This window comes from Vespula vulgaris, chromosome 25 (genome assembly GCF_905475345.1).
Source record: "Vespula vulgaris chromosome 25, iyVesVulg1.1, whole genome shotgun sequence".
Classification (NCBI taxonomy): Eukaryota; Metazoa; Arthropoda; class Insecta; order Hymenoptera; family Vespidae; genus Vespula; species Vespula vulgaris.
In genome coordinates, this window is record NC_066610.1 from 1468886 (window position 1) to 1494263 (window position 25378).

A 25378-nucleotide genomic window follows, 5' to 3' on the forward strand; every position below is an offset into this window, starting at 1 on the left:
CTCTCTCTCTCTCTCTCTTTCTCTCTCTCTCTTACTATTTCATTCTTTCTGTTTCTATCTGTCTGTCTCTTTCTTTCTCTTTCTTTTTCTCTTTCTCTCTCTCTCTCTCTTTTTCTCCTTTTATTCCATGGTATGTCTTTAACGGAAAGTGCGAGACTTGATGGGCATAGATAGGCAAAGGGTTATAGGGGATAGGGGGAGGTATTGGATTGTGGTGGTAGGTGAGAGGGTGGAGAAACGTATCACGAAACGATAGAAGCCAGGAGAGGATCTCCTCCCCCTTTCCTACCCACCCTTTTTGACTAAAACCTACACATTTTTCTTTTATTATTGGTGTTTTCATTATTATTGTTATTGCTGTTGTTGTTCGTGGTGCTCATGGTGGTGTTCGAATTATATTTTACATATTATTTTCAAATAATTTCAAGATGGAAGGTAAAAATCTTCTTCCGAAAATTATTGTCATTTTTCGTTATTGTTGCTGTTGTTGTTGTTGTTGTTGTTGTTCGAATTATATTTTATTATTTTCAAGATGGAAGCTAAAAATCGTCTTTCGAAGATTATTGTCATTTTTTGATATTATTGGTTTTTTGTTGTTATATTTTTTTACGGTTGGATTGATCGACGATGTATTAGGATTAGAGATAGATTCTATGAATTATGGTGATGTAGTAGCTATGGGAATATTTTGATTTGATTTTGTTTTTTGTTATTTTTCTTTTCCTTTTTGATTTGATTAATACTGCCCAGCTGTTATCAACAGCTGATCGATCAGAATGACAAATTTTTATATCTTCCTTTTTCTCTTTTTTTGTTATAATTCTGTTATTACATTTTAATTGTTACTAAATCATTATTATTTGTCCCGATTTCGATTACACAAATCAGATTTATCAGACAAATCAAATATATTGTAGAAGACAATAAATCATTTTCCTTTTTATGTTTTAATAATTCGTCCGAATGATTTTTCTATCGTAAAAAAAAAGAAGATAATAAATTAATGAATAAATAAATTTGTTTTAAATCCAAATTTGATCGAATGATCAGATATGTACATACGTATTTACTTGCTTTAGTACATTAATAAATAAATAACTGAATAAATAAATTAATTAATTAATAAATAAATAAACGAACGAACGAACGAACGAATGAATAAAAAAAGAAAAAAGTTGAACAAATCTGAAAGAAAATAACTGAACAATCTTCGTTGGAAATGCAAATGGAAAAAGGAAAAAAAAAAGAGAAATAAGAAAAGAAAAGAAGAAAAAGAAAAAGGAGAAAAAGAAGAAGGAAAAAAATAGATTTTTTTTCCTTGTTTTCCAACGTTACCGTCGTAATAACCTTCGACTTGTTCTCAGGAATTGTTTTGAGATAACACAGATTGCGTAGTCTCGATATGGAGAAAATAAGTGGCAAGCCACGTTGTAACAGCTTTCTAATATACCCAGAGAGAAAGAGAGATAGAGATAGAAAAAGATAGAAATAGAAAGAAAGAAAGAAAGAGAGAGAGAGAGAGAGAGAAATAGAAAGATAACAGAGACAGAGAGAGAGAGAGAGAGAGAGAGAGAAAGAGAGAGAGAGAAAGAGAGAGAGAAAGAGAGAGAGAAAAATCCATTTCAAGAAGGGAAAGAAGCCTAAGCAGCTAGAGCGATCGTTTCTAACCGCAAAAACTATATCGCGAAAATCACGTTTGCGCGTATAGATTTCCGTCCGCCATTATATTCCGTTCCGTTCCGTTCCATTCCGTTCCGTTCCGTTCTCAAAGACACGATTTAATTATTTCTTCTGAGTAACGTCGTATAGCGTGAGAAAATGATTTATTCGTTGGTAAGGGAGAAAAAAAAAGAGAAAAAAAACAAGAACAGCAAATTTCTGATTTAAAAGGGAAAAAAAAAAATTCTCATTTTCTCTCTCTCTCAGTCTATTTCTTTCTATCTTCCTGTTCGTCTGTGTCCTGTCCATCCCGTCTGTCTCTTTCTATCTCTCGGGTGGACCGAGAGAAATGCTAATTCACGGTAATTGCCATGTCCGTTGTGAGTTCGAAGGAACAACGAACGGTTGGACCAACGGTTGAACGTTTCAACTGAAGAGAGAGAGAGAGAGAAAAAATAAAGTGAGAGAGTTAGAGTTAGAGTTAAAGAGAGAGAGAGAGAGAAGTAGCATCGATGAGGAAACTTTAGACTCATTTCTCTCTTTCTCTCTTTCTCTACTTGAAATTAGTCTAGTAATTTGATTACGAAAGATCAATTCGTTGTTGAATTCATCATTTATGCTGAATTTTTTTTAGACTCGGAAACTAAGGATTCGTATATACGTATGTGTATATGTATAAAGGGTGGATAGAAAATTTCTGAGCTTGCAGTTTTTTAATCTAAAAGAATAATCAGTCTACGAAGTCTCGAAAAATAATAATTGACTTTCAGAATCACCTAGAAACTTTCGGTCAATTCGTTGTTCCATTCGAAATTTTGCTATTTTTTCTTTTTTTTTATACTCGGAAAGTAGATATTCATATATATACAGGGTGGAACGAAAATTTCTAGACTTGCAGTTATATAATCTGAAAAAATAATTAGTCTAAAAAGTCTCGATAAATAGTAATTGATCTCAAAAATCATCAAGACTACTTTCGATCCTTATGAATGTATGGGTGTACGTATGTGTGAATTAGAAATAGAAAATGACAAAAGAATTGATCAAAAAATTATAAAATGAATCTTGACGAAAGCATATATTTCTCTTTTTGTTTTTCCTTTTTTGTAATAACAAAATTTCATTACGAAAACTTAAATATGAAACAGCTGATTAACGGTAGCCATTTTCAATTAACTTCTGAGAGTGCCATATCTTTCTTCCCTTCTCTGTTTTCCTTTTCCTTTATTACTTATTGTTTATATTATTATTTATTAAAATACCATAAGAAATTTCTAACAAAATTTTCTTATCGAAGAGGATTTAGAACAAAAAATAAAAAAGAATGAAAAAGAAAGAAAGAAAGAAAGAAAGAAAAATAATTAAAAAATATGAAAAATAAAGGTTAGTACAAAATACTGTATTAGCGATCGAGTTAATTGAAATTTATGTGAAATTTATATTTTCGAAAAGAAAAAAGAGAGAGAGAGAAAGAGAAAGAAAGAGAGAGAAAAGAATGTTAATGTATTGTATATGTCTATCCTTCTTGCGATCTTGCTCATACACATATATGTATATATATGTATATATGTGTGTGTGCATATATATATAATGTATGTATATATGTATATGTATATATGTATTATAGAGGTTCGTTATTAAATGAATTATACGACTACGATTTCGTTCGGCGCGAGAATTTATTACATTCCGATTAATATCCCTCGCAGCACAATGGCGCGTGCACTCGTTAGAATACATCGGATTACATCGTTTTGCCATCTCTTTGCGTATTGCAGCAGAGAACATTTAGCTGAGCGTAGTTACGATCGTTGAGCTTTGAGTCTCGGAACGTTTAAAAAAAAAAAAAAGAAGAAAAAAAAAAGAAAAAAAGAAAAACTAAAACGAAATAAAATAAAATAAAAATAAAAAGTGAAGGAGAGATGTACATACATATAGGCACACGCACATGCAAACATTCTCATCTCTCTTTCTCTTTGTCTGTAAACTTTGCAAAAATAGATTTAATCATGTGAGGATAAAACAGAAATGATCGTTTGATTATTAATTAACTTAGTGAAAGGGGAAGAAAAGAAAAAAAGATTTTTTTTACGTTTAAAAAAGGAAACAAGAAAGTTGTACGCGCGAGCGCGTGTATGTGTGTGTGTGTGAAAGGATTAAATGTCGATGTTGAATTTCCATGTTAGATTTGTATATATATATATATATATATATATATATATATATATATATATATAAATTTAAAAAGAAGAAAAGATTCTCAAAATTGCTTCTGTAATTTGCTCTAACGAGATTTCCCTTCTAATGCTGAATAAAATTACGATAATGCGATTAGAAAGAAAAAAAAAAAAGAGAGAAACAAAAAATTATCGAAGTTATTATTTATTAAAGTTTCAAATGTGCGTTAAAAGATGTATCCTTCGCAAAAAGAAAGATGGCAGTGTTGATGCCAATTAAAAATGGTCGCCGTTAATCAGCTGTTCCATATTTAATTTTCATGTCAGATTTTATTTTATAAAAAAAGAAAGGAAAAAGAAAAGAAAGAAGAAAAACAGAATTTGATATAAAATGGGAAGAAAAAAGAAAAGTAGATTGTCGCAGTTAAAAATTTGTTTCAAGTTATATGCGTTAAAAGTTTTAAATATCATTTACGAAAGATGACAAACATCATCGGCCTAAATTAACATTTCTTTTCAACTATTCAATCAGCTGTTCGATCCTCGGAAAAGCTGTTAATAAGTTGTCAAGTAGAAATTTTTCTTGGCGTCAGATTAACTTGGGTAGTCGTGTTCGGACATATGCACTCTGTTAATTGCTTCTTCCCTTTAACATGGGGACCATAAGAGCACGTGGTGCGTTTCCGCGAAATGCTTCGAGTCTTTCGAGCGTACTGAGACGACCAACGTCAGGCCAACTGCTATTGGCAGGCTAATTTGTCGACGACGTTACTTCGTTTTTCCCAACGTCTTCTTTAATCTATCGGTCTAGTTTTAATTTTACAAAAAAAATATCTCGTCATAGGAAAAAAAATATTTTCTCAAAACAAAAATCAATTTCAACGTTCGTTCGTTCGTTCATTCATCAAGAACTTATTATTATTTTGTTTTCTATTTTTATTTTTTCTCTTAGAATTCGAATTAATCATTTCCATCCTACCTGCTTAATTATCATGCCCTTCTAAAAAAAAACCTTTTATTAGAAAAAAATCCAAAACCAAATTGCAAATAAAAGCAATAGAAAACAGTTCGATTATCCTAATTATTAATCCTCACAAATGACAACAAAAACTACTACCAACCAATCCATAATTATCACATTCATCGCAATTGATCTTTAATCCTAACATCCCTGTTCAGTGAGACACGACATAAAAAAAAAAAAAAAAAAAAAAAAAAAACAGAACAAGAGATCAAGAACTAAAAAAAACCAAGTCCAACTACCCGATCGTTGCCAATTACTCCTATAAGTGATATCCAGATAAGAAAAAAATAAAAAAAAATACATAAATAAATAAACCAAAAAAAAAAAGAGAACAAGAAAGAAACAATTTCCAAAAAAAGAAAAAAAAAGAAAAGAAAAACAAAATAAAGAAGAAGCATCGGACGCATTGACCCATTAATTCCACTTCTAAAAAAATTCTCATGAAAAGTACTTAAGAAATTATAGTTGCCTGCTAAGAGAGACAGAAAAAGAGAGAGAAAGAGAGAATATTCACCGGTATAGAAGATGAGGATAGAAAAAAGAGTAGGAGTCAAAGAACTAGTAGTAGTAGTAGTAGTAGTAGTAGTGGTAGTAGTGTGTATTGGTGGTAGTAGTGAAGTTAGTGGGGGTTTGGGGTGGTGAGGGGTGAGGAGTTGAGGGGGGAGGAGGGCGTGTGGCGTGTGTTCGTCGTACGGGACGTGTTATTAGCCGGCACCCTCTTTCTCGTTCCTCCTCCAGCAACTACTACAGCAGCCACATCCTATATACCTTCTTTTTCGTTTTTCTTTTCCTTTCTGTCTTTTTTCTTGTTCGTTTTTCTTTCTCCCATCGTTCTTCCTTTCTTCCTTCCTTCTTTCTTCCTTTCTTTCTTTCATCCCATTTCCTATGCGGGGTTGCTAGAAACGCGTTTAATTAACATAGCTGGCGTGGCTGCATCCCTCTTCTCTCTCTCTCTCTCTCTTTCTCTCTTTCTTTTTCTTTCTGAACGTAGAGAGCAGGCAGTGAGCTTTCATGGACCATTGCACTCGCGATGCGAGTATTATACTATCTCTCTCTCTCTCTCTCTCCTACAGTTCTCTCACCCCATCCCTCACACACTACGTTATATCTCGTAGATATATACTGTGGCATTTTCGTCTCTCTCTCTCTCTCTCTGTCACTCTAACTGGTCTATTTCTATCTTACATTTAATACACATGCGCAGTACATGCATATAGTTTTGGTCAAAACCATGTGGTACTTTGTATTCATCTCTCTCTTTCTCTCTCTCTCTCTCTGTTTTGAGCGAGCATCATTTTGATTGGTTGCTTCGTTCCTCTGGTTTTCTCATATTATTTAGCTACGGATACGGTACATGAGTGTCTACATAGCACGGAAATGCGCTTTTTGACGGATCACCCGACTAATTCGGTACTTGTCAACCGCCTCGGCCTGTTGGATTAACGACGACCACCTCTATTCGAAAGTGTTCCTTGAAATTTCTTCTTGGAGTCAACCAGGACTCAGGAACTGGGCTGAAGGTGGGGTTTGGTAGCTCCAGATCGAGCTCGAGCGGGTGAGGGGTTGCATGAGGGGTTGAGGGGTCAAGAGATGTAAGTGAGGGTGGAGTTGGTGGGGGTAAAAGTCGAGGGTGATTTCTTTTTAGCGAGGAATATTTCTTCCCGTTCGCAGTCCGTTAATTGTGCTGGAAATTGTCTCTCTCTCTCTCTCTCTCTCTTTCTCTCTCGGTCTCTCGCATTCGATGTCCGTTTTTTTTTCTTCTTTCTTTTTTTTATTTCGTTTTGTTTTAGGTGTAAAGATGGATTTGGATTTGTTGACCTCGTTCGAAAATGTACTTTACGTTTTTCATCGTACTTCGTCTTTTTGTTATTTTTGTCTCTTCGTTTTTCTTTATTTACTTATTTGTTTGTTATACCTGCATAATAATGTTATTATCGATAATGTTATTTCTCGTTTGGGTTTACAATTTTGTTATGATTAACGAAGGAAAAGGGGAAGGTCAAGGGAAAAGAAATTCGATTTATAAATTGTGTTTTTTTTTTGTTTTATTACATTAAATCTGCAAAATTTAAGGATGTTTTTGATTTTTTTTAAAATAGTAATAATATTAATAGTGTCTCATATCGTCGGTCGATAAAAAGGAAAAAAAAAAGAAAGAAAGAGAGAAATTGATTTAGAAAAAGATAAATAAATGAAATTATGAAAAACTCTTGGATTTGTGGGATCGTGAGTTTGATTTGTAGTAATATTTTTATGTAATTAGTAATTTTATTGCTTTGAGAAAGATTTAAATTAATGGTGACTTACAATCTCCTTAAATTACATTATTAAATCTAGTTAGAATTAATAATCTTGTTTTAAGATTAGATAAAGAGTGATAGGAAGAATTAGATTTAATAATCTAATCATAAATATAATAATCTTTTAAAATTACGAAGATTTGCTATGAAAAAGATAAACAAAAATTATAGCAAGTTCTTGGATTCAATAAAGGAAAAAAACGATAACAGAAATAAAAAAAAAGAAAACAAATAGATTAGAATTATAGATTCATTGCAAGATAATCTCCCGCCCTTTTTGATCAACCAAAAAGAGTTCGGTGGTGCCATCTATTAGAATAACGAATCAACTATTACAGATACCTACAAATATCGTTCTACCTAACCATCAATTGATAAAACAGAACGATTAACTCGAAAGAAATAATTCGTATCTTTATCTAGATCTACGACATTTTGATTTATAAAAAAATATACAATAAAAATTCATACGTATACACACACACACACACACACACATTCATATATAAAAAAGAGAACGATTTATCACGATTAACTTTTATTTATTTATTAATATGATCCATATAGCTTGCATTTTACATATACATAACTATTTTATACTTTCACGTTACAACATTGTATGAAAGTTTTTCTTTTATTATGCTTTATCCTTTGATTAGAGATCTTTTTAATTAATATATAAAATTAATGGCAGATTAGATCGCTAAAAATTTGTCTCTTAAATATAATTAGATAATTCCAATTGGCACATATCAAATTTGCAGGATAACGATATATAACTAATTTACAAACTAACAATCTTAACAATTCTAATCAATCTTCGAATTTCTAAACAAAATAATAATAACACTTTAAGAACGATTGGAGAAGAAAAAAAAAAAAATACCTGGAACATATCTAATTCACAACAGTCAGAATACAACGAACTTGCAATCCTGATAATACTAATCGATCCTTCAATTTCTAATCAAAATAATAATTTAGAAACGATTAGTAAAGGGAGAATAAAAAAAAAAATAAAGAAAGAAAAGATATCAAATTCGAAGGGGTCAGAATACAACGATAAACTTACAGTCTTTATAATACTAATCGAACTTTCAATTTTATTTAATCAAAATAATAATAATAATAATACGAATAAAAGTTTAGAAACAACTAGAAAAGGTAAAAAGGAAAAAAAATTATGTATAAAAAAAAGATATATATATATATATAAATGATCTTATAAAACACACACACACACACACATATCGTTTTAATCTGACAGTCTTAAATGACAATACTTTCTTTCAAATGTATTAGTTTGAGTTTAGATAAATTAGATTTCCCACAAATTGATAGCGACAGTAGAAATGCGAAGCAGTGATAAACATAGACAAAAAGAGAAAGAGATAAAAGGAGACGAGAAGCAAAAAATGCCTGATCTAACATATATAACATACTTGTGTTTACATATATATATATCTTTTTAATCTTTAATATGCTTCACCGGCTCTATTAGAATCTGACTTGGCCTCCATAACCAAATTCGCATTGAAATGACGTCGATTTTCCAAATGCAAATTGTTGAATACACTTTGATATGTCTTGGCGATTCGTTCCCTGTCCTCAACAGCCAAATTTTGAAATTCCTCTTCTAAAACCTTCATCAGAATTTCCCTTTGAGTCGAGGCATCCTTAATCACGAATCTGTCGTCCTCTTTAACCCATTCCTCCCATAGCACCTTTGCACCGTCGCTAAATACACGTACACACACATAGAGAGAGAGAAAAAAAAAACACAGAAAGAAATAAATAAGATTATAAAAAATATTATCGATTTCGTTCGAGATAGAATTTTCGAGCATTTATACAATTTTAATTCATATATTTTGATAATTACAAACGAAACAGTATACTCATTTTTATCTTTTTTTTTTAGCTAAGGGTAAGTGAGCAGATAGGGGTGGTAAATTGGGGGTGAGGGGTGAGGGGTGGATTATAGAGGGCAAGAATATGTAAGGGTGGGTCATAAACAGCAGGTGTACTTTATTTCTTCGAAATTAAAACGTTAGGAATATTCAGTGAAACGAGAGGATACAAATATGGTTGAAACGTTTATCAACATCTATTTGGGTTGGGCGTTATTAATCGAAAACGAAATAATTTCAACACCATTTTCATTTCTTTAGGTGAGGGGTGAACTCTTTAGAGAATACCAGAAGATTATTTCGTTCATTCGAAATTAGAACATTAGAAATATTCATTGGAATGAGAAGCGAGACAACTGGGTCGAAATGTTTCTTGGCAATCTATTTTCAAGTGGCACGTTAGTAATTAAAAATGTAATAATTTCTATACTCTCTACACGTCATTTTCTCTTTTTTCTTCTTTTCTTTTCTCTCTCTCTTTTTTTTTTTTTTTTACTGCTTTTATCCCAGTACTCTCATTAATTCGAAATTGAAACTACGTGTGTTGATAATTACGAATGAAAAAAATAATTGCTGCGCTCTCGAGAGTCCTTTTTTGTTTCTTTATTTTGTTGAGCAAGTGAGAGAGGATGTAAGGTAATGAGAGGAATTTATTTCATTCTTTCGAAATTGGAACATCAGTGAATATTCATTGGTATCAAAGAGAGAAAGAAAGAGAGAGAGAGAAAGAGAGACAAGTAGGTTGAAATGCTTCTTGGCATCTATTTGGGTGTTTTGTGAATGATTCAGAGTTAGACTATTGCGACATTAAACGAAGTTGGAAGGAAAGACTTTAATTCGAGATTAAGATGTTTGTCCTCGGATCCTTGACACCGTTGTCACTGTGTTAGTTCACGGTCGAACAGAAAATTTGTTGATTGCTATATGATTACGAAATTTTCTTTTATTTATTTATTTTTTTTTTTTTTCGTTGAATTGACCGTTCGTTCGTTCGTTCATTTATTTGTTTATAATCAAACAGGGATAAGGAAATATATATAAAAAAAAAGAAAATTGTAAAGAAATATTAAAATATGAATTATAGAATCGATTACCTATACATGGACGTATCAGTGCAAGCGTTCTCCCGAAGAGCAAGTTCACGTTCCCTCTTCTCGATATTTTTAAGAGCCTTATCCCTAATATCCTCATCCATGGTAAGACTCTTCATATTAAAGATCTTTTTCTCCCTAATCAATTCCAATTCATTCTTCATATCTCTTAACCTGATAGCATCGTCCCATCTTTGTCTATTGCAAGCATGTTCCTCTTTTTTCAATAGATCATCTATCTTCTCTTTGAGCTCTTTGTAAGTCAAATAAAGATACATTTTTTCGGAAAGATTTTTAACATTAGGATCCATCCTCATCCACGGATAACCTCTTTCCCTTTCATAATCACAATGATCTGTTTTTATTTGCTTATCGTTCGCAATATTATTGATCGATATCTCTTGTTCGGTTCTGTTCAATGTATAATCCTTATCAGAAACATCCTGCGGAATGATCGAGGAATCCACCTGATCAACCGATTCGTTCGTAGACTCCTGGTTCGAAGTAGATGAATCGTCAACATTAAGATTTTCTTTGTCATCATCCATCACCTGCTTGCTAACCGTAGTGGTAGTTGTCGTAGTAGTCATCATTGGTGCCTGTAAACGACGTGATAAATTGTCGAAAATATCATTGCCAGGCCTGACATTTGTGTTCTCCAAACTCCTACGTGCATAACGTGCTGAATATTTTCTATTACGTGCTAAAAAATCAATATTTCTATCAGATCGATCCTTCTGATCGTTCCAATTGGACATATCGCTGTTATAGGTCGAATTGGTACGATAAGTCTCCTGATTTGTTTTAGGTAAATTAGTCGAATCTTTCAAATGAAAACATTCCGCAAAATCGCTTGAATTATTATTACTCTTTTTTTTATTATTATTATTACTATTATTAATAATATTAATATTCGAACTAATAATTGAAGAAGAAATTGGTCTAGGATCAAGGAAATACGAACGTAATCTTCGACATGTACTAGGCAAATAAAGATCTTGTTCCATACGTTTTTCTTTTAATTTCTTTTTAAGAACCTCCAACGAGGTTATATCATTTTCTTTAGATTTCTTTTTTTTAATCAATTCGGCCAATTCGTTTTGATAGAGCTCTTCCTCATCCTTCAATAATATTCTCAATTTGTTTCTCCTTGCTGGGAGTTGATCAAGTTTTTTTTTTTTCTTAGCTTCCCTCTCAAGCTTACCCTTCGGATCAGCAAGCTTCAAGTTCCAAGAGTCGTAATGTTTGGCTATTCCACTTTCTCTTTCGAAATATCTCGCTGTCTCCTTGTAATAAGTGTGTCTGAGATATGCCTCGTTACGTTTCTCCGCTGCTAGTTGATACTGCCTCTCACGGAAACGGCCAGCCCTTCAACAAGGTCAAGTAGTCTCGTTCTGATAAGTTTCTTTAAAAGAGAAAGGACATTTTATTTAGAATAGAATAAAAATACAAAATATTTCACTATGTCTGATTCATAATGTCGGATGATCCTGATCCCTCATAATTACCTATTTCTGGGTCTTCGAATGATAATTGGATTCTTTCTTTTTTCTTTTTTCGATTATTATGATAAAAACTTTGTAATGATTTTTTCTTTTTTAGGTGAGGGGGATTGAAAGAAGTATTATGAGTGTCAATTTATTTAGTTATAGATCGTTATTATACTTAAATGTATGCTCCCAAAAAAAAGGTCTCAGTATAACAGACATTTTGTTGAGGTTATTCGTAGCGATTTCTTTAAAAACGGAGGAGGAGCCTGATCGAAAGAAGGATTCTAAGTGACAATTTACTTGCTATCAGTCGTTATAATTTTTAAATATTAACTTAAATATACCTACCAAAGAAATGACGGATTTTAGATTTCAAAACTCGAAAAGAGATCATTGAAATAGTTTTGTTGGTACGTCTCAATTTATTATCCACTAATTAAAAGTGTAATATCGAATACCAATCGTAATTTAAATTTGATAACATTTTCAAAAGTGAATTAGAACTTTTAGAGCTTCTAATATATAAAACCGATAATTAGAAAATATATATTTGCTCTACCTATTCGTTTCTTATTCGTGTAAATTGAATCGGATAAATCCGAAAATGTTTTTCTGGAAAAAATCTCAAAACACCTAAAGCATTATGATCAAAAGTGGCATTGAACTAAGACGAAGTTTTTCGGATTCCTGAGGAAATCCTTGAACTGGATATTAGGCTAAACGAACATGAAATTTGATGGTATATTAGTAAAGATCAGCATCAGACTCCAACTGCTAACTAAAGAAAATTTATCGATCAGTTTTCGCAATCGAAAAGACCGACTGGTTGACAATCGAGTCAAAATTGACTACAGTAATAAATACATGAATGTTTAGTGTGTACGTATGTATATTTCGAAAATAGTTTCATTCGAGCAAGAAAACAAAGTGCGGAATGGATGTCCACGAAGAAAATGGCTCGATAAAACGATGCACTGTAACTGAAATCGCTCTGACGATATACCCAAGTTATTTGATAATATTTGCATCAACTTAACTGATATATACCGATACCGCGAATATCGTATAAAGAAGCTAGTTTTAACAATCGTTAAAAGAAAAAAAAAAAGAAAGAAAGAAAGAAATGAAAGAAAGAAAATTAGTCGTCCAATTGACTTTAAAAAAACATTCCGCGGAATATCGAAGATCAAAGTAAAACATGATCATAGGAATTGAAGAAGCCTGTCAAAGAGAAAGAAAAAAAAAAAAAAGAAGAAAATATGAAAAATGAAGATTAGACAGCACATATGCGTTATACTTAGAACAAATACAAATCTCATCAAGTTAGAACAATAACAATAGATTTATCGTCTCAATAAGTAATCAAATGATAAAACAAATACCGATTGCATCGATTGACGTGATCGAAAGAAAAACTAATAAAGAACAAATTCGACGTTGCATATGTATTCCGCATCTAACAATGAATGTAATAAAAGGTGAGAAAGGAATAATAATTGGCCTTGAGAGATCAAGCAGGTAAATAAATAGATCTCAATTACAGTAACTCGGTAGATAGGTAGGTACTGAACATGAAGAAAAAAATAGAGAGAGAGAAAGAAAGAGGGAGAAAGGAAATTGTCGTGTAGGAAGAAGAAGACAAATAAAAGAAGAAGATAGGAGGAGAGAGGAGAGAGAAGAGAGGAAGAGGAAGAGGAGAAGGAGGAGTATCAATTTCTATTTCAAGCTTGCGACTCTAAGTGACGTCAGATCTACCAAAATATCACGCGGTTAGGGAGGTGCAGTTGGTTAGAGCTCCGGTGTGTGGTCCAGGTCTCGATCTTTCCCAGACTCCCAAAAATCTTCTAACTCGTCGGAGTACGTTCGATTGTGAATTCCTCCTTTTTCCAAAACTTAACCAGATCAGAATTTTAAAGATAATAAAAAAGAAAGATTTTTAAAAATAATAAAAAAAGGAAGCAAGGAAGAAAAAAAGACAACACAGAGAGACAGAAAACAGGAATCCAACAAGAGGATATACACGAAGAAACAATCTTAACAAAAGTGGATTGTTCATTAAATCTTCGTTTTTGATCTGATCATCCCATCCCCCAACATATTCCTCACCTAACCCTGTATCATCCCTTTTTTTATTTTTTTTATTTTTCTTGATATCACTCAATTTGATCATTCCCATTTCTACGAATAATCCTACTTTTTTATTCAGTGATCCTAAAAAGTGTTACATATATATATATATATATATATATATATATATATATACACATATATAGACACACATTTTGTTACTGTTGTCCCCTTCCATTGATCAGAATTTCAAAGTTGTATAGAAGAGATAATACTTAAGGGGTTGACAAAAGGAAGTTGTTAAGATGCCAGGTGCCGGTGGTCAGCCACCGCAGCAAAGGACTACCTTCAGACCACCCTGGGTCAAGGATGGTGGTCCTAATCCTTTACCCATGCCCACAGCACCTTGGACTCTTAATTCTAGAAGGGACTCCAAGTCGAAGGCTGAAGAACCACCGGCTTTCACCAAAGTTACGTTGAAGGTATTTATGACTTGTTTTTCATTTTTTCCCCTCTTTTTTTTTATCTTTTAATTGTTTCTCTTTTTCTTTTTCTGGTTTTTCTTTTTTTTTTTTTTAAACAAATTTTATTAATCGATACTTCATTAATCGATCTGAATAATAGATAAATTCAATGTTTAATATCAAATTTAATTGATTAATCTTCGTTGATTTATCTCATTAATTTTGTTTTTGACCATTCACAAAAAAGAAAAGAGAAATAAATAAAACAATGATTTTTTTTTTCTTGGTATCTGTCGATTTCTGTTGTTGGTTTATCGTATTAACGATTTGTTTTTTATTTCTCCTTTTTTTTTCTTCTTTCAATGTCAGTTTTTAACGACAATTTTTAGAACAGAAATTTATCACGAAGAAATTTCTTTTTTTTTTTTTAATGTCACATTCGAGCAACAATTTACGATAAAAATTTATAATATTCGTCTTTTCACACACATACACACACACACATTATTTTTCTTTTCTTTTCCACAAAAAAATTAATAAAAAAAGAGAAATTGATTGATTGATTTAAAAAAAAAAAAAGAGAGAGAGAGAGACAGTACCGTAAACAAAAATGAAACATGTTTATTGTGAATTAAAAAAAAAAAAAAAGAAAAGAAAGAAAGAGGATTTTCGTGCAAAATTTATTACCAAAAAAAAAAAAAATAATAAAAAAGTAAAAAAGCAAAAAGAAATCATTTTGGAATCAACTACTATTGTTTATTTACTTCTTTTCTTTTTTCTTTGATAATTCTTTGTTATAGGTAAACAATTTATTTATTAAAAAAAAAAAAATGTTAAGAAAGAGAGAGAAAAAGAGAGAGAGAAAAAAAAGAAAGAAAGAATTTATTTACAATATCTCAAATATTATTTGTGAATTCCTATTTCATTCACGTATTGGATTTCAAAGTCAGGACTTTAAAACTGACTCGAAGTATTAATAGCAAACGTGGGTGTTCTGCAACGAGTATACTTTATAAACATTTCTAAACGTTAAAGACTGGAAAAACATTGTACTCGTGTTAAGTTTGTATGTTAAACAATACACACACTCTCTCTTTCACACATACACATACATATGGTGATCATTATAAAGAATAACATAGCAATCTTCGATCAGCTGTTTCGTTTTCATTTATTTATACAATGCAATTTTCTTCCTTTTTCTTTTCTTTTTTCTTCACAAATCTTGAATTAAAAAATATATATATATATACGTAAATAAATTCATAAAAAAAAAAAAAAAAAGAAAAAGAAAAAGTTTCGCTATAGGAACGTCGAATTTATTTATTAATGATATAATTTTTATTTATTATTCGTTATTGTCATTTGTTATTATTGTTGTTTAGCAACATTTACTTTACACTCTTAATTATTTTGGCAACGAACCAAAAAAAGATTTTTAGTAGATAAGAGAAAGCTTTTTGTTTTGAGTCGAGAGTGGTGAAGGGGTAGGTAGGTAGTGGGGGGGTGGGAGGGTAAGAAAAAAGGAAAGAAAAAAAAAATATAAGAAATTTAACCAAATTTTTTCGAACGAATAATTGTCTCATTATTTTTTTTTTGTAATGGATTATTTGCCTGTTTGAGAGATTAGATCATCGTAGAATTTGATATTGACTTAATTTTAATTTGATATTGATCGTGCAGTTTTTGTAAAGTAAACGTGCCAGAAATTTTTTGGAATACGCAACTACAATAATAAATTGTATTTCGAAAATGGAGACATTATGAATGATATTAATTTTTTTTTTAACAACTTATTTTGTTTTATTTATTTATTTATTTATTTTAATTACGACGTTACGATTAGGGATAGTTATCAATTTTTAGACGGGTGTAAGCGAGGTTTTGAAAAATTCTTTGGTTTCAATTGTTTTCAATTTTCGAACAAAGTCGTGGAGAATTAAAATTGCAATTAAATTTACAATTTTTAAAGAAAAATTACATTGGCATTTGAAAATCTTTAACGCACACAAATCGTCGTAGAAATGTTGATATTAAAATTGCAATTATATTGTGAGATTTTCGTTAAAAAAAAAAAGAGAGACCGACGAAATTGCAATTGTATTCGATTTTCAATGAAAGCATTAAAATTTCCAATTACTTTCCAACTTCAAAGGCGAAACATGCGACATAGAAAATTTTTCGTTATTTGCAGTTCAAAATAAAAAATTATATTGAAATTGCAATTGTACTTGGTTATCAATGAAAATATTAAAATCGAAAACATCTTTTGTTATTAATATTTAGGATTTAATTCGCAGAATTCAAAATTGTAATTTGTAAATTGTTCGAAATCGGAGATATTAAAATTGCAATTATTTTTTATTTTCTTCGAGAGATAATAAAATTTCAATTTTTTCCTTTTAGCAGAAACATCATTGCAATTATTTTCAATGTTTATTTAACTTATCTCTTCATGAATATTCTAGAAACTTAAAATTTAGAATTACAATCGTAAATCGTTGCAAATGAAGATACGAAAAATTGCAATTTCCTTTTCTATTTCTTTTTCTGTTCTTTTTCTTTCGATTCTTATTCGTGATATAACGATCATAGAGACGTTACCAAACGTGTCCGAATATTTTTAGATCCAGAATCGTAAATCATGTTCCATAAAAAAAAAAAAAAAAAATTAAAAATTGCAAAATTGCAAAAATCGCATATGCGACGGGCCAAGAATCTTTAGGTGGGCCAAAAGTCCTTAGACGATTATAAAAATCAATAATTCTCTTTCAAGATCGTTCAGCCTTGCGATTGAACTTGCAAATCGACGAGCAAGGCTTGTAATTTTACAAGCTGTATAAAAAAAAAAAGAAAAAGAAAAGAAAAAAGAAAACAAAATCAACCGCCCGAAAAGTCTCAAAAAGAGAGTAATAATTTTTTTAGTCACCTAAAAACTGATGACCCTACTAATATATATTCACCCCTATTATTATATATTTTCAAATTTTTTATTTAAACACAGTTTGTATGTGCATATGTGTGTATATATGTATACATATCTATGTGTGTATTTGTAATCATAAATTATGATCGAAATTGCAAGAACGATCTCGAAGATACGACGTTCGTCTCCTACCCAAATGCTTACGAATTTTCTCTCTCTCTCTCTCTCTCTCTCTCTTTCTCTCTCTCTTGCTCTCTCTATCTCTCTGTCTCTCTCACTCTCATATAAGACCCTCTGGGTCACGATTATTTAAAGAACACGGGTTTCTATTTCAAATGTCTTGCCAGCTGCGTCTTCCGCCAGTTTCCTAACGCTTTTATAATCACGCCTTATTCGTGTAAACGTAAGCCTCACGTTTGGCTGCTGATGCTGATGCTGATACTGATGCTGCTGTTACTGCAGCATCATTATGCACTTTTTAAATCGATGGATCGATCAGTGGATCAATCAAGAACCTTCACCAATCAAGATTCTTGATCAAACATCACGATGACAACACTAACAATAACGTTAACGTTAATGTTAACTGTTCAATAATTTCAATTAAAAAAAAAAAAAAAAATGTCGGTCAAAAAAAAAGAATGGATGAAAAATAAATTTTCTTTTTTCTTCCTCTTTTTCTTTATTTTTCGGAAAAAATTAATAGCCGAAAAAGTCGCGGTTTTAAAGTCGAAGGAAGATAAAAAATATGGCGTCCATCTTGTTCGACGTCGAAAGAAATTTGAAAAATAAATAAATAAATAAATACAAAGAAAGAAAGAAATGAAAAAAACAAGAAAAAAACTCGAAGTTCGAATTATTTAAAGACGACCGAGTGCGTCGTCGCTTTGCCAAGAAGAGAATTCCACCCCCTCTCCTCTTACCCCCACTCCTTTTTATTTCTCTCTCCTCCCTCCCTCCCTCTCTCTCTCTCTCTCTCCCACCCCTCTCTTTTATTTCTCTATCTTTTTTTTCTCGTGACTACCGCAGTCGATTCGTTCGGTCGTTCGTTTCCTTTCGTTTATTCCATGTTGACGATTTAAAAAAGAAAAAAAGCAAAGAAAGAGAAAAAAACAGAGAAAATAACAACAACAACAACAACAACAACAAGCAAATATACAGGATGAGCCAACAATTTCTAGGTGGGCAAAAAATTCTTAAACGATCTTAAAAACTTTCAAAGAGCATTTAGGCTGATCGATTTATAGACGGATCAGCTGTTAATTTTTTAATGAACCTAAATTGTAATTTTATAATGTAAAAAAACAAAACAAATTAAGCTAGAAAGTCTGAAAAAAGATCTAATCGATTTTTTCATATAAAACTTTCAACTTCTTTGTGGACTCACCTAGAAAAACTTTTGGGTTCACTCGATACGACGTAAGAGACCCTAAAAGACCCTTCGTACAAAACATTGGTAAAAGAAAAACAATAATAATAATTTGGAGATGAACAATCGCATACCAAACACCTACCTACAAAATTGTAATACATTTTTTTTTGTCTCCTATTTTTATTTCCATCTTTTTTTCTTCTTCTAATTTTCATAGAGTGTCTCAAAACCAACGGAATCGGTACAGCAATCGACCGAACCTGGTCAACAAGCAACAAGGAAGCAAAGTAAAATCACTATAATACCATCTCAACCAAAAAGTGACAAAAATTCTAATGCCGCTGCTACTGCTGCTGCTACTGCAACGACGACAAAGACAAAGACAACAAGTAGTACACCTCCGTCATCGAAGCCACGGGAGAATGGACGACAGGAGCCAAATTCGAGGCCGCAACTCGAACGACAAGTTCGCATTGAGAGATCTCGATCCCGAGGTGACACTATACCACTATCCAAGAGCGAAAGTTCAACTGGTAAGATTAATAAGATTAAATTAAAAGTTACAAAACGCATCTACAAAAACAAAAATAATCCACATTTTTTTCCTGTATTTAAAAAAAAAAGAATCTGATCTCTACGGTGTCCAGATAAAAGTGACAAAATTAATAGTTAACAAAGTGAACGAATGAAAAATATTCAGTCTTACAAAAAATATATATATATAGAAAACTAAAACAAAAAAAAAGAAAATTGATTCCAATCTTAATATCATTACAATGGTTTGATAAAGATTGGTTAGTCAAATTTCTTTCCTTCTTTTAAAAGTCGACGAATCGTTCTTCGAGACTGTTCGGTCACCTAATTCAAGCTCGCAGTAGTAGTAGTAATAGTATAATAATTTTACGAGTTAACAGTTCATGATATAAAAAAAAAAGTTTGTAATAAGATAAAAAGCATAATTGACGTTTGAAGTAGTTTAAAAAAAAATTTAGGTCAAACCCAAAAACTTTTGGCCCATCCTGTCTACAAAAATGTTTCCTAGTATATATATATAAAAAAAAAAAAAAAAAATGGAAGAGTTAAAATTCAATTCGAACGAGCTAATTCCACGATTATTATAATTTCTAATTAATTTAAGGTGCACCAACGTTATCGAAGAGTTCGTCTAGGGCAGCCATACCACCCCCACCCCCACCAAGGCCACCCCCACCACCACCAAGTCGTTCTATCCTTAAGGATATACCTCCGTTGACTGAGAATCAAGAAAAACAATTGGAGATGTTAAAATCAAGACCAAGAAAACGTCCTGATTGGGCCAGCATGATGAAGGAGGTTGAAAGTGGTAGACGTTTAAGACACGTCACCTGTAACGACAGAAGTGCACCCCTGATCGAGAGGGTTAACAAGGTCACAGCTGATCCAGCAGGTGATCTACGATTTTATCACGATCCTTCTAAATAAGAATCCTTTTAAACGAGATTATTACGATATCATGATACCTCTGTGTACGTATTTATGTTTGTCTCTCTTCCTACCCCACTTCTCTCACCCCTATCTCCACACCCTCTTAATCCAATCACACAGATGTAAAGTTAATTACTTTGTTAATGAGTTATTTGTTCAATTAACGTTTCCCATAGGACTGTCTTATTATCGATATCTTCGTGTCTCATAGTTACAAATAATCACATATTGTCCTCAATTTGCTTTTATATTACCTGTTTTCTTTCATAATATACGCGTTGGAGATTCTGCTCCTCCTCCTCTTTCTTTCAATGTGATAACGATGGGGAGAACCTTACATGGGTGTTTTGTGTTTTCATTGTTAAAATATTAAGCTAATTAAATTGCTAATTGTACATCGTGGAAATTAACCATTAGTTTATGTCTCTCTCTCTCTCTTTTTCTTTGTGTATGAACCATTGTCTCAACCTCCTCCCCAACCCTTTGTTGTCTCCTCTTTCTATCTCAAGTATGGTCTTTCTTTTTTTTTTTATGCGACTAAAGAAAAGAAAGATGATTAATGTGTCAATGATAAATTATGATTAGCATGATATCATAATTGAAGGTTTGCGTCAAGGTTTCCCCACTAGAAAGGATTTCTATGAAAACTAATAACAATTTGATTTCCTATTTTTCTTTCTTTCTTTTTTCTATTTTTTTCTTTCTCTCTCTTTTTTTTTTTTCTTTTTTTTTTCCTTTTCTTTCTCCATTCAAAACAGGTAAGGCCCACTTTGTATTCGAGTCAGAAAAGTCAAACATGCACAATCAGTTGCTGAAGCAGATTCAGGAAGGCGTCAAATTGAAAAGCGTTAAGACCAATGACAGATCCAAACCTATATTGGAGGGTCTTAGGAAGTTCAGAAGGCAATTGACGATAGAGGAACAAATGCAGAAGGTCGAAGTGGAAGATGAACCAGATGATGTAATAGATGACGATGACATCGATGCTGTCAGGGACGATTTGCAAAGTACTAAGCAAATGTTAGCCATCGAGCTTAGAAACAAAGAGGCACTTGAAAGGGAAAACAAAAGATTGCAGGTGAAAATTTTGTATTATATAGTTTAAAGGATCAATATATTTTGTATGAAATTAAATAAAGATTTATGTTGAATAACTATATATAAATATATATTTTCATTTTATAGGCAAGAATTTTGAATCTTGAAGCAGAGGTAGAACGATCGAGATCACAAAAGAACGTTCAGGAGTACAAACAACAGGATGAAAAGTTGACAGAATCTTTGAGAGAGGAAGCTCGTACTGCAAGAAAGGATGCCGAGAGATTAGAAAAGGAATATGCTAGTACAGCGGAGGAAAGGGACAAGTATAAGAATGAATTGGAAGAAATGAAAAGAATGTATGCCAATTTGGAGAAACGTATGAAAGCGGGTAAGTAAACTTGAAGAAAACGATTTTCGTTCGTTGACATAAATCTATTAACATTCTAATTAGCTTTATTATTTGCAGCTGCACTAACTGCGTCTCAATTTTCTATTGCTTTGCTTCAACTGGCTATAACGCTTCTACTAATTATGCTTTTTAGGAGAGGGTTGGGTTGATAACTCGGATGATGATGATGATGATGATAATGATGATGATTATGATGATGATAATGATGATGATGATGATGATGATAACGATACTGAACCAATTGTGGAATTAGCCGAGGATAACACAGAAGAGGCATGGTACAATTTTTCAGGAATGGCGTTGGCTGGGTGTCCAAGTGCGAAAGACGTTGCAAGAATTGCTTCTCAAAAGAGTATGGATAATAAACAACAGGATATGAGTGAAACTGAAGAAGAAGAAGAGGAAGAAGAAGAAAGTACAGAAGAAGAGGAAGAAGATTCGAAAGCTTCCGCAGAAAAACGTTTGCAGAGAGAAATCAAATTGCTTTCTTCCAAAGTGAAGAACTTTATGTAAGTAAGATTATTTTATATATAGAAAAAAAAAAGAAAAGAAAAAAGAAACTAAGGATTAATTACAAAATTATTGTTATCTATTATCAGGGACAAAGCGGTTAATGCTAGAAAAGAAAGGCACGCGTTAAAAGAACAGATCAAACAACAACAAAAATTATTAAAAGAGGAGAAACGTAAATTCAAACACTTGCAAAAAGAAGTCGACAAAATGGCCAAATTGATGGCCGATACAGAAGGAGATGATGAAGAAGAAGAAGAAGAAGAAGAAGAAGAGGAAACAGAATCTGAAGAATCAGAATCTGAAGAATCGGAAGAGGAGGAAGAATCTGATATTGACGAAGTAGGTCATACTACAGAACAAGAGAAAGATATTTTACAGGTAAGAGTCGAATAACGATATAATAATATATCCTTTAAGCATGTCGATTGATCTTGTCGTATCTTCTTAATTTCTTACAGAAACGTGTAAAGAGACACGAAAATCGATTGGCCGCATTAAAGAAAGGTAATTATCTTTTAAAAGCTCAAGTCGATAGATTAAAAGACGATTTGGCTAAACAACGAGAAGAAAGTATTACGTTGCAAGAAGATTTGGACTCCGTTTTGGCGGAATTAGGTTAAGTTATAATATAAGTCAAATAATTAACTCTTTGACTGCATTGCGCACTAGCCTTAAACTATGGGTATTGTACGACGCAGCATTTGCATGACCTACTGCGAGAGCGTATATATATGACTGGTAATACCGTGTATATACGCCTTTCGTATTCAAAGGGTTAATAAGTACAAAACGATTGTATACATTAAACATATAGGCATTATACATATTGAAATATAGTGAATTTTATGAATGATAAAAAAACAACATTTTCGTGATAATACGCATAATCATATATCTACGTTTGATATTAATCGATTTTGATTATAACATTTATTTTGTAGTATAAGAGATATATAAACATCTTGATAGACCATAAATTTTATTTTATAAATAACGTTGCAGTTTATCGAATGTAACAATCTTCTTAGATTAGGATTTTGATCGGGGTTAAAAAGAAAAAAGGAAAAGTAAAAGAAAATTTAATCAATTAATTGTAATTCACTTTTTTCTACCTTTCTTCTTTCTTTTCTTTTTTTTTTTTTTTTATTTGTGTTAAACATATAAACAAATACGTATGATTGTTTTGTTCGATATCACGCATTGTAAAATATTTTTAAATAAAATAAAATTAGGTACGTATCGGTTATACTGAACAAGATTTTTGATTGAATTTATCAATGGATAACGTAAATGTAGAGTTAGACTTACATGTTTCACCTTCCACGGTTGCTTACGAATTGAATCTAAACTGAGTCGGGATCCCTTCGCCGGTTACGCCGTTATATAAACTACTGCGTACATATGATCGATTTTATTTTCTTCCAAAACATCCGAAGATGTCCTTACACGCGTTCACAGCAACGGTACTTACACAACTACGAAAACAAATGTAGGTTGGGCTCTTAATCGATTATTCGCCAACAGCGACATCTACAACTAATTTCCACGTATTTCATTGGTAGATTGAATCACAGCTAGCATTTGATTGGTGAACCTTGAAAAATTAGTAAACTTCTTTGTTGCACCATTACATAAATTAATAATGACTATTAATAATATTATGTGATTATGACAGATTTTCAACAGTTATGTTCGTTAATAATGTTTAATACTTATATATTTGAGATTATGCGTTTTATCATTTAGACTATTTTAGCGTAATGTTGCATCTGCAATAAAGTTTTCGTACGTTTCATTGGTCCGTCGAAATTTAGCTCACATCTGATTGGTAAATTTAGAAAATAAGTAAACTACATTGTTACACGATTATATATAAATTAATAATAACAATTCATATTACTACGTAATCATAACGGATATTCAATAATTATGTTCATTAATAATGTTTAATACTTATATATTTAATGCGTTTTATCATTTAGACTATTTTAGCGTAACGTCACATCTGCAATCAAGTTTTCGTACGTTTCATTGGTCCGTCGAAACTCAGCTCACGTCTGATTGGTAAATTTAGAAAATAAGTAAACTACATTGTTACACGATTATATATAAATTAATAATAACAATTCATATTATTACGTAATCATAACAGATATTCAATAATTATGTTCATTAATAACGTTTAATACTTATATATTCAAAGTTATGCGTTTTAACATTATAGCAGGCACTCCCTAACTTTCCACGTATTCCATCAATCCGTTGAATTTCAGTATTCACCGCTTCTGATTGGTGGATTTTTCGAAGTAAGAGTAAATATCACTATATACTCTTATATATGAATTAATAATAACAATTAATGTTATTACATTATTGTGACCAATTTTTGACAATTACGTTCATTAATAATGATCAATATTTATATTTTCAAGATTATGTTTTTAAACATTTTAACTATTATGGCGTATACTTCGTATTTGTGACGTCATTGTATTACAATCAAATTTGAATTTATAGGAGGAAAATTAAAAAAAGAAAAAAAAAACGAAATAAAATTATTGAGATATCAATGACGTAGGATTTATTTTTATTTAAACAAAACTTTTAGGATGCATTGGTAAAGGTGATATAATAATCGTTTCTTTTCTTTTCTTTTTTCTTTTTTTTTTTTTTTTTTTTTACAGTGAGAACAAAAATTGGAATTTTCCTTACATAATTATTTAAATACATTTGAAATATTTACAAAATAATTTCAAGTTAAACGTAGTTACACTTAGAATGGGGTAGAGAGTATCTGAGAAAATTGTTTGAAATATAATATGATAATTTCTAATCAAAAGATAAATTTAAGTCAATTGTACTAAAATACGAAATATCATTAATCCTAAGCACAAAACATCAATATTATACGTATACTATGTACATCTTTTTATTTATATAGTACAGAGAGTTATTTTTTAATCATACCCGGCAAAAAATGATTTTTTTTTTTTTTATTTTTAATAATGCAAATACCAATTTTTATATGTGTATTTTATATATATATATATATATATATATATATATATATGAACTTTTATACATATACATCAAAATGTCTACATATGACTTTTTTCAAAAATATATATATATATATATATATATATATATATATATATGCATATATATATATATATAACGTTATGCGAGGTAATATTTGATAGGAGGTATTTGCATTATAATTGTTAAGTTAAAACATGCCCTATATATTTTCTTTTCTTTTTTTATGTTTGATAGTAAATATTCAATGATATCTGGGTATCTGGTACGAATGAAAATTTGATCATAAAATTCAAATTTATATTTTGAAATTTATATATATATATATGTATATACATATATGTATATACATATACACACACATATATATATATCACTATTATAATACCTAAATTACATTTACTATACAATGGTGTTACAATATTACAACCT

The 25378-nt window shown here is 31.2% G+C and overlaps 2 protein-coding genes across 2 annotated transcripts; one reads left to right on the forward strand and one right to left on the reverse strand.

Annotated features, from left to right (window-relative positions):
* Nucleotides 1–7681: 7681 nt before the first annotated feature.
* On the reverse strand, nt 7682–23382 carry LOC127072380 (general transcriptional corepressor trfA-like). Its single transcript, XM_051012795.1, has 3 exons — nt 23216–23382; nt 10165–11529; nt 7682–8897 (listed from the first exon to the last, which is right to left on the reverse strand). Coding segments are annotated over exons 1-3 (1629 nt in total). The 5' UTR covers nt 23218–23382; the 3' UTR covers nt 7682–8635.
* Nucleotides 13260–22994, forward strand: LOC127072344 (cyclin-dependent kinase 11B-like). The gene is made up of 8 exons (XM_051012715.1): nt 13260–14200; nt 18698–19013; nt 19619–19906; nt 20703–21022; nt 21130–21373; nt 21687–21903; nt 21994–22285; nt 22366–22994. Exons 1-8 carry the CDS (start codon nt 14024–14026, stop codon nt 22525–22527), a joined length of 2016 nt encoding a protein of 671 aa, XP_050868672.1. The 5' UTR covers nt 13260–14023; the 3' UTR covers nt 22528–22994.
* Nucleotides 23383–25378: the final 1996 nt, after the last annotated feature.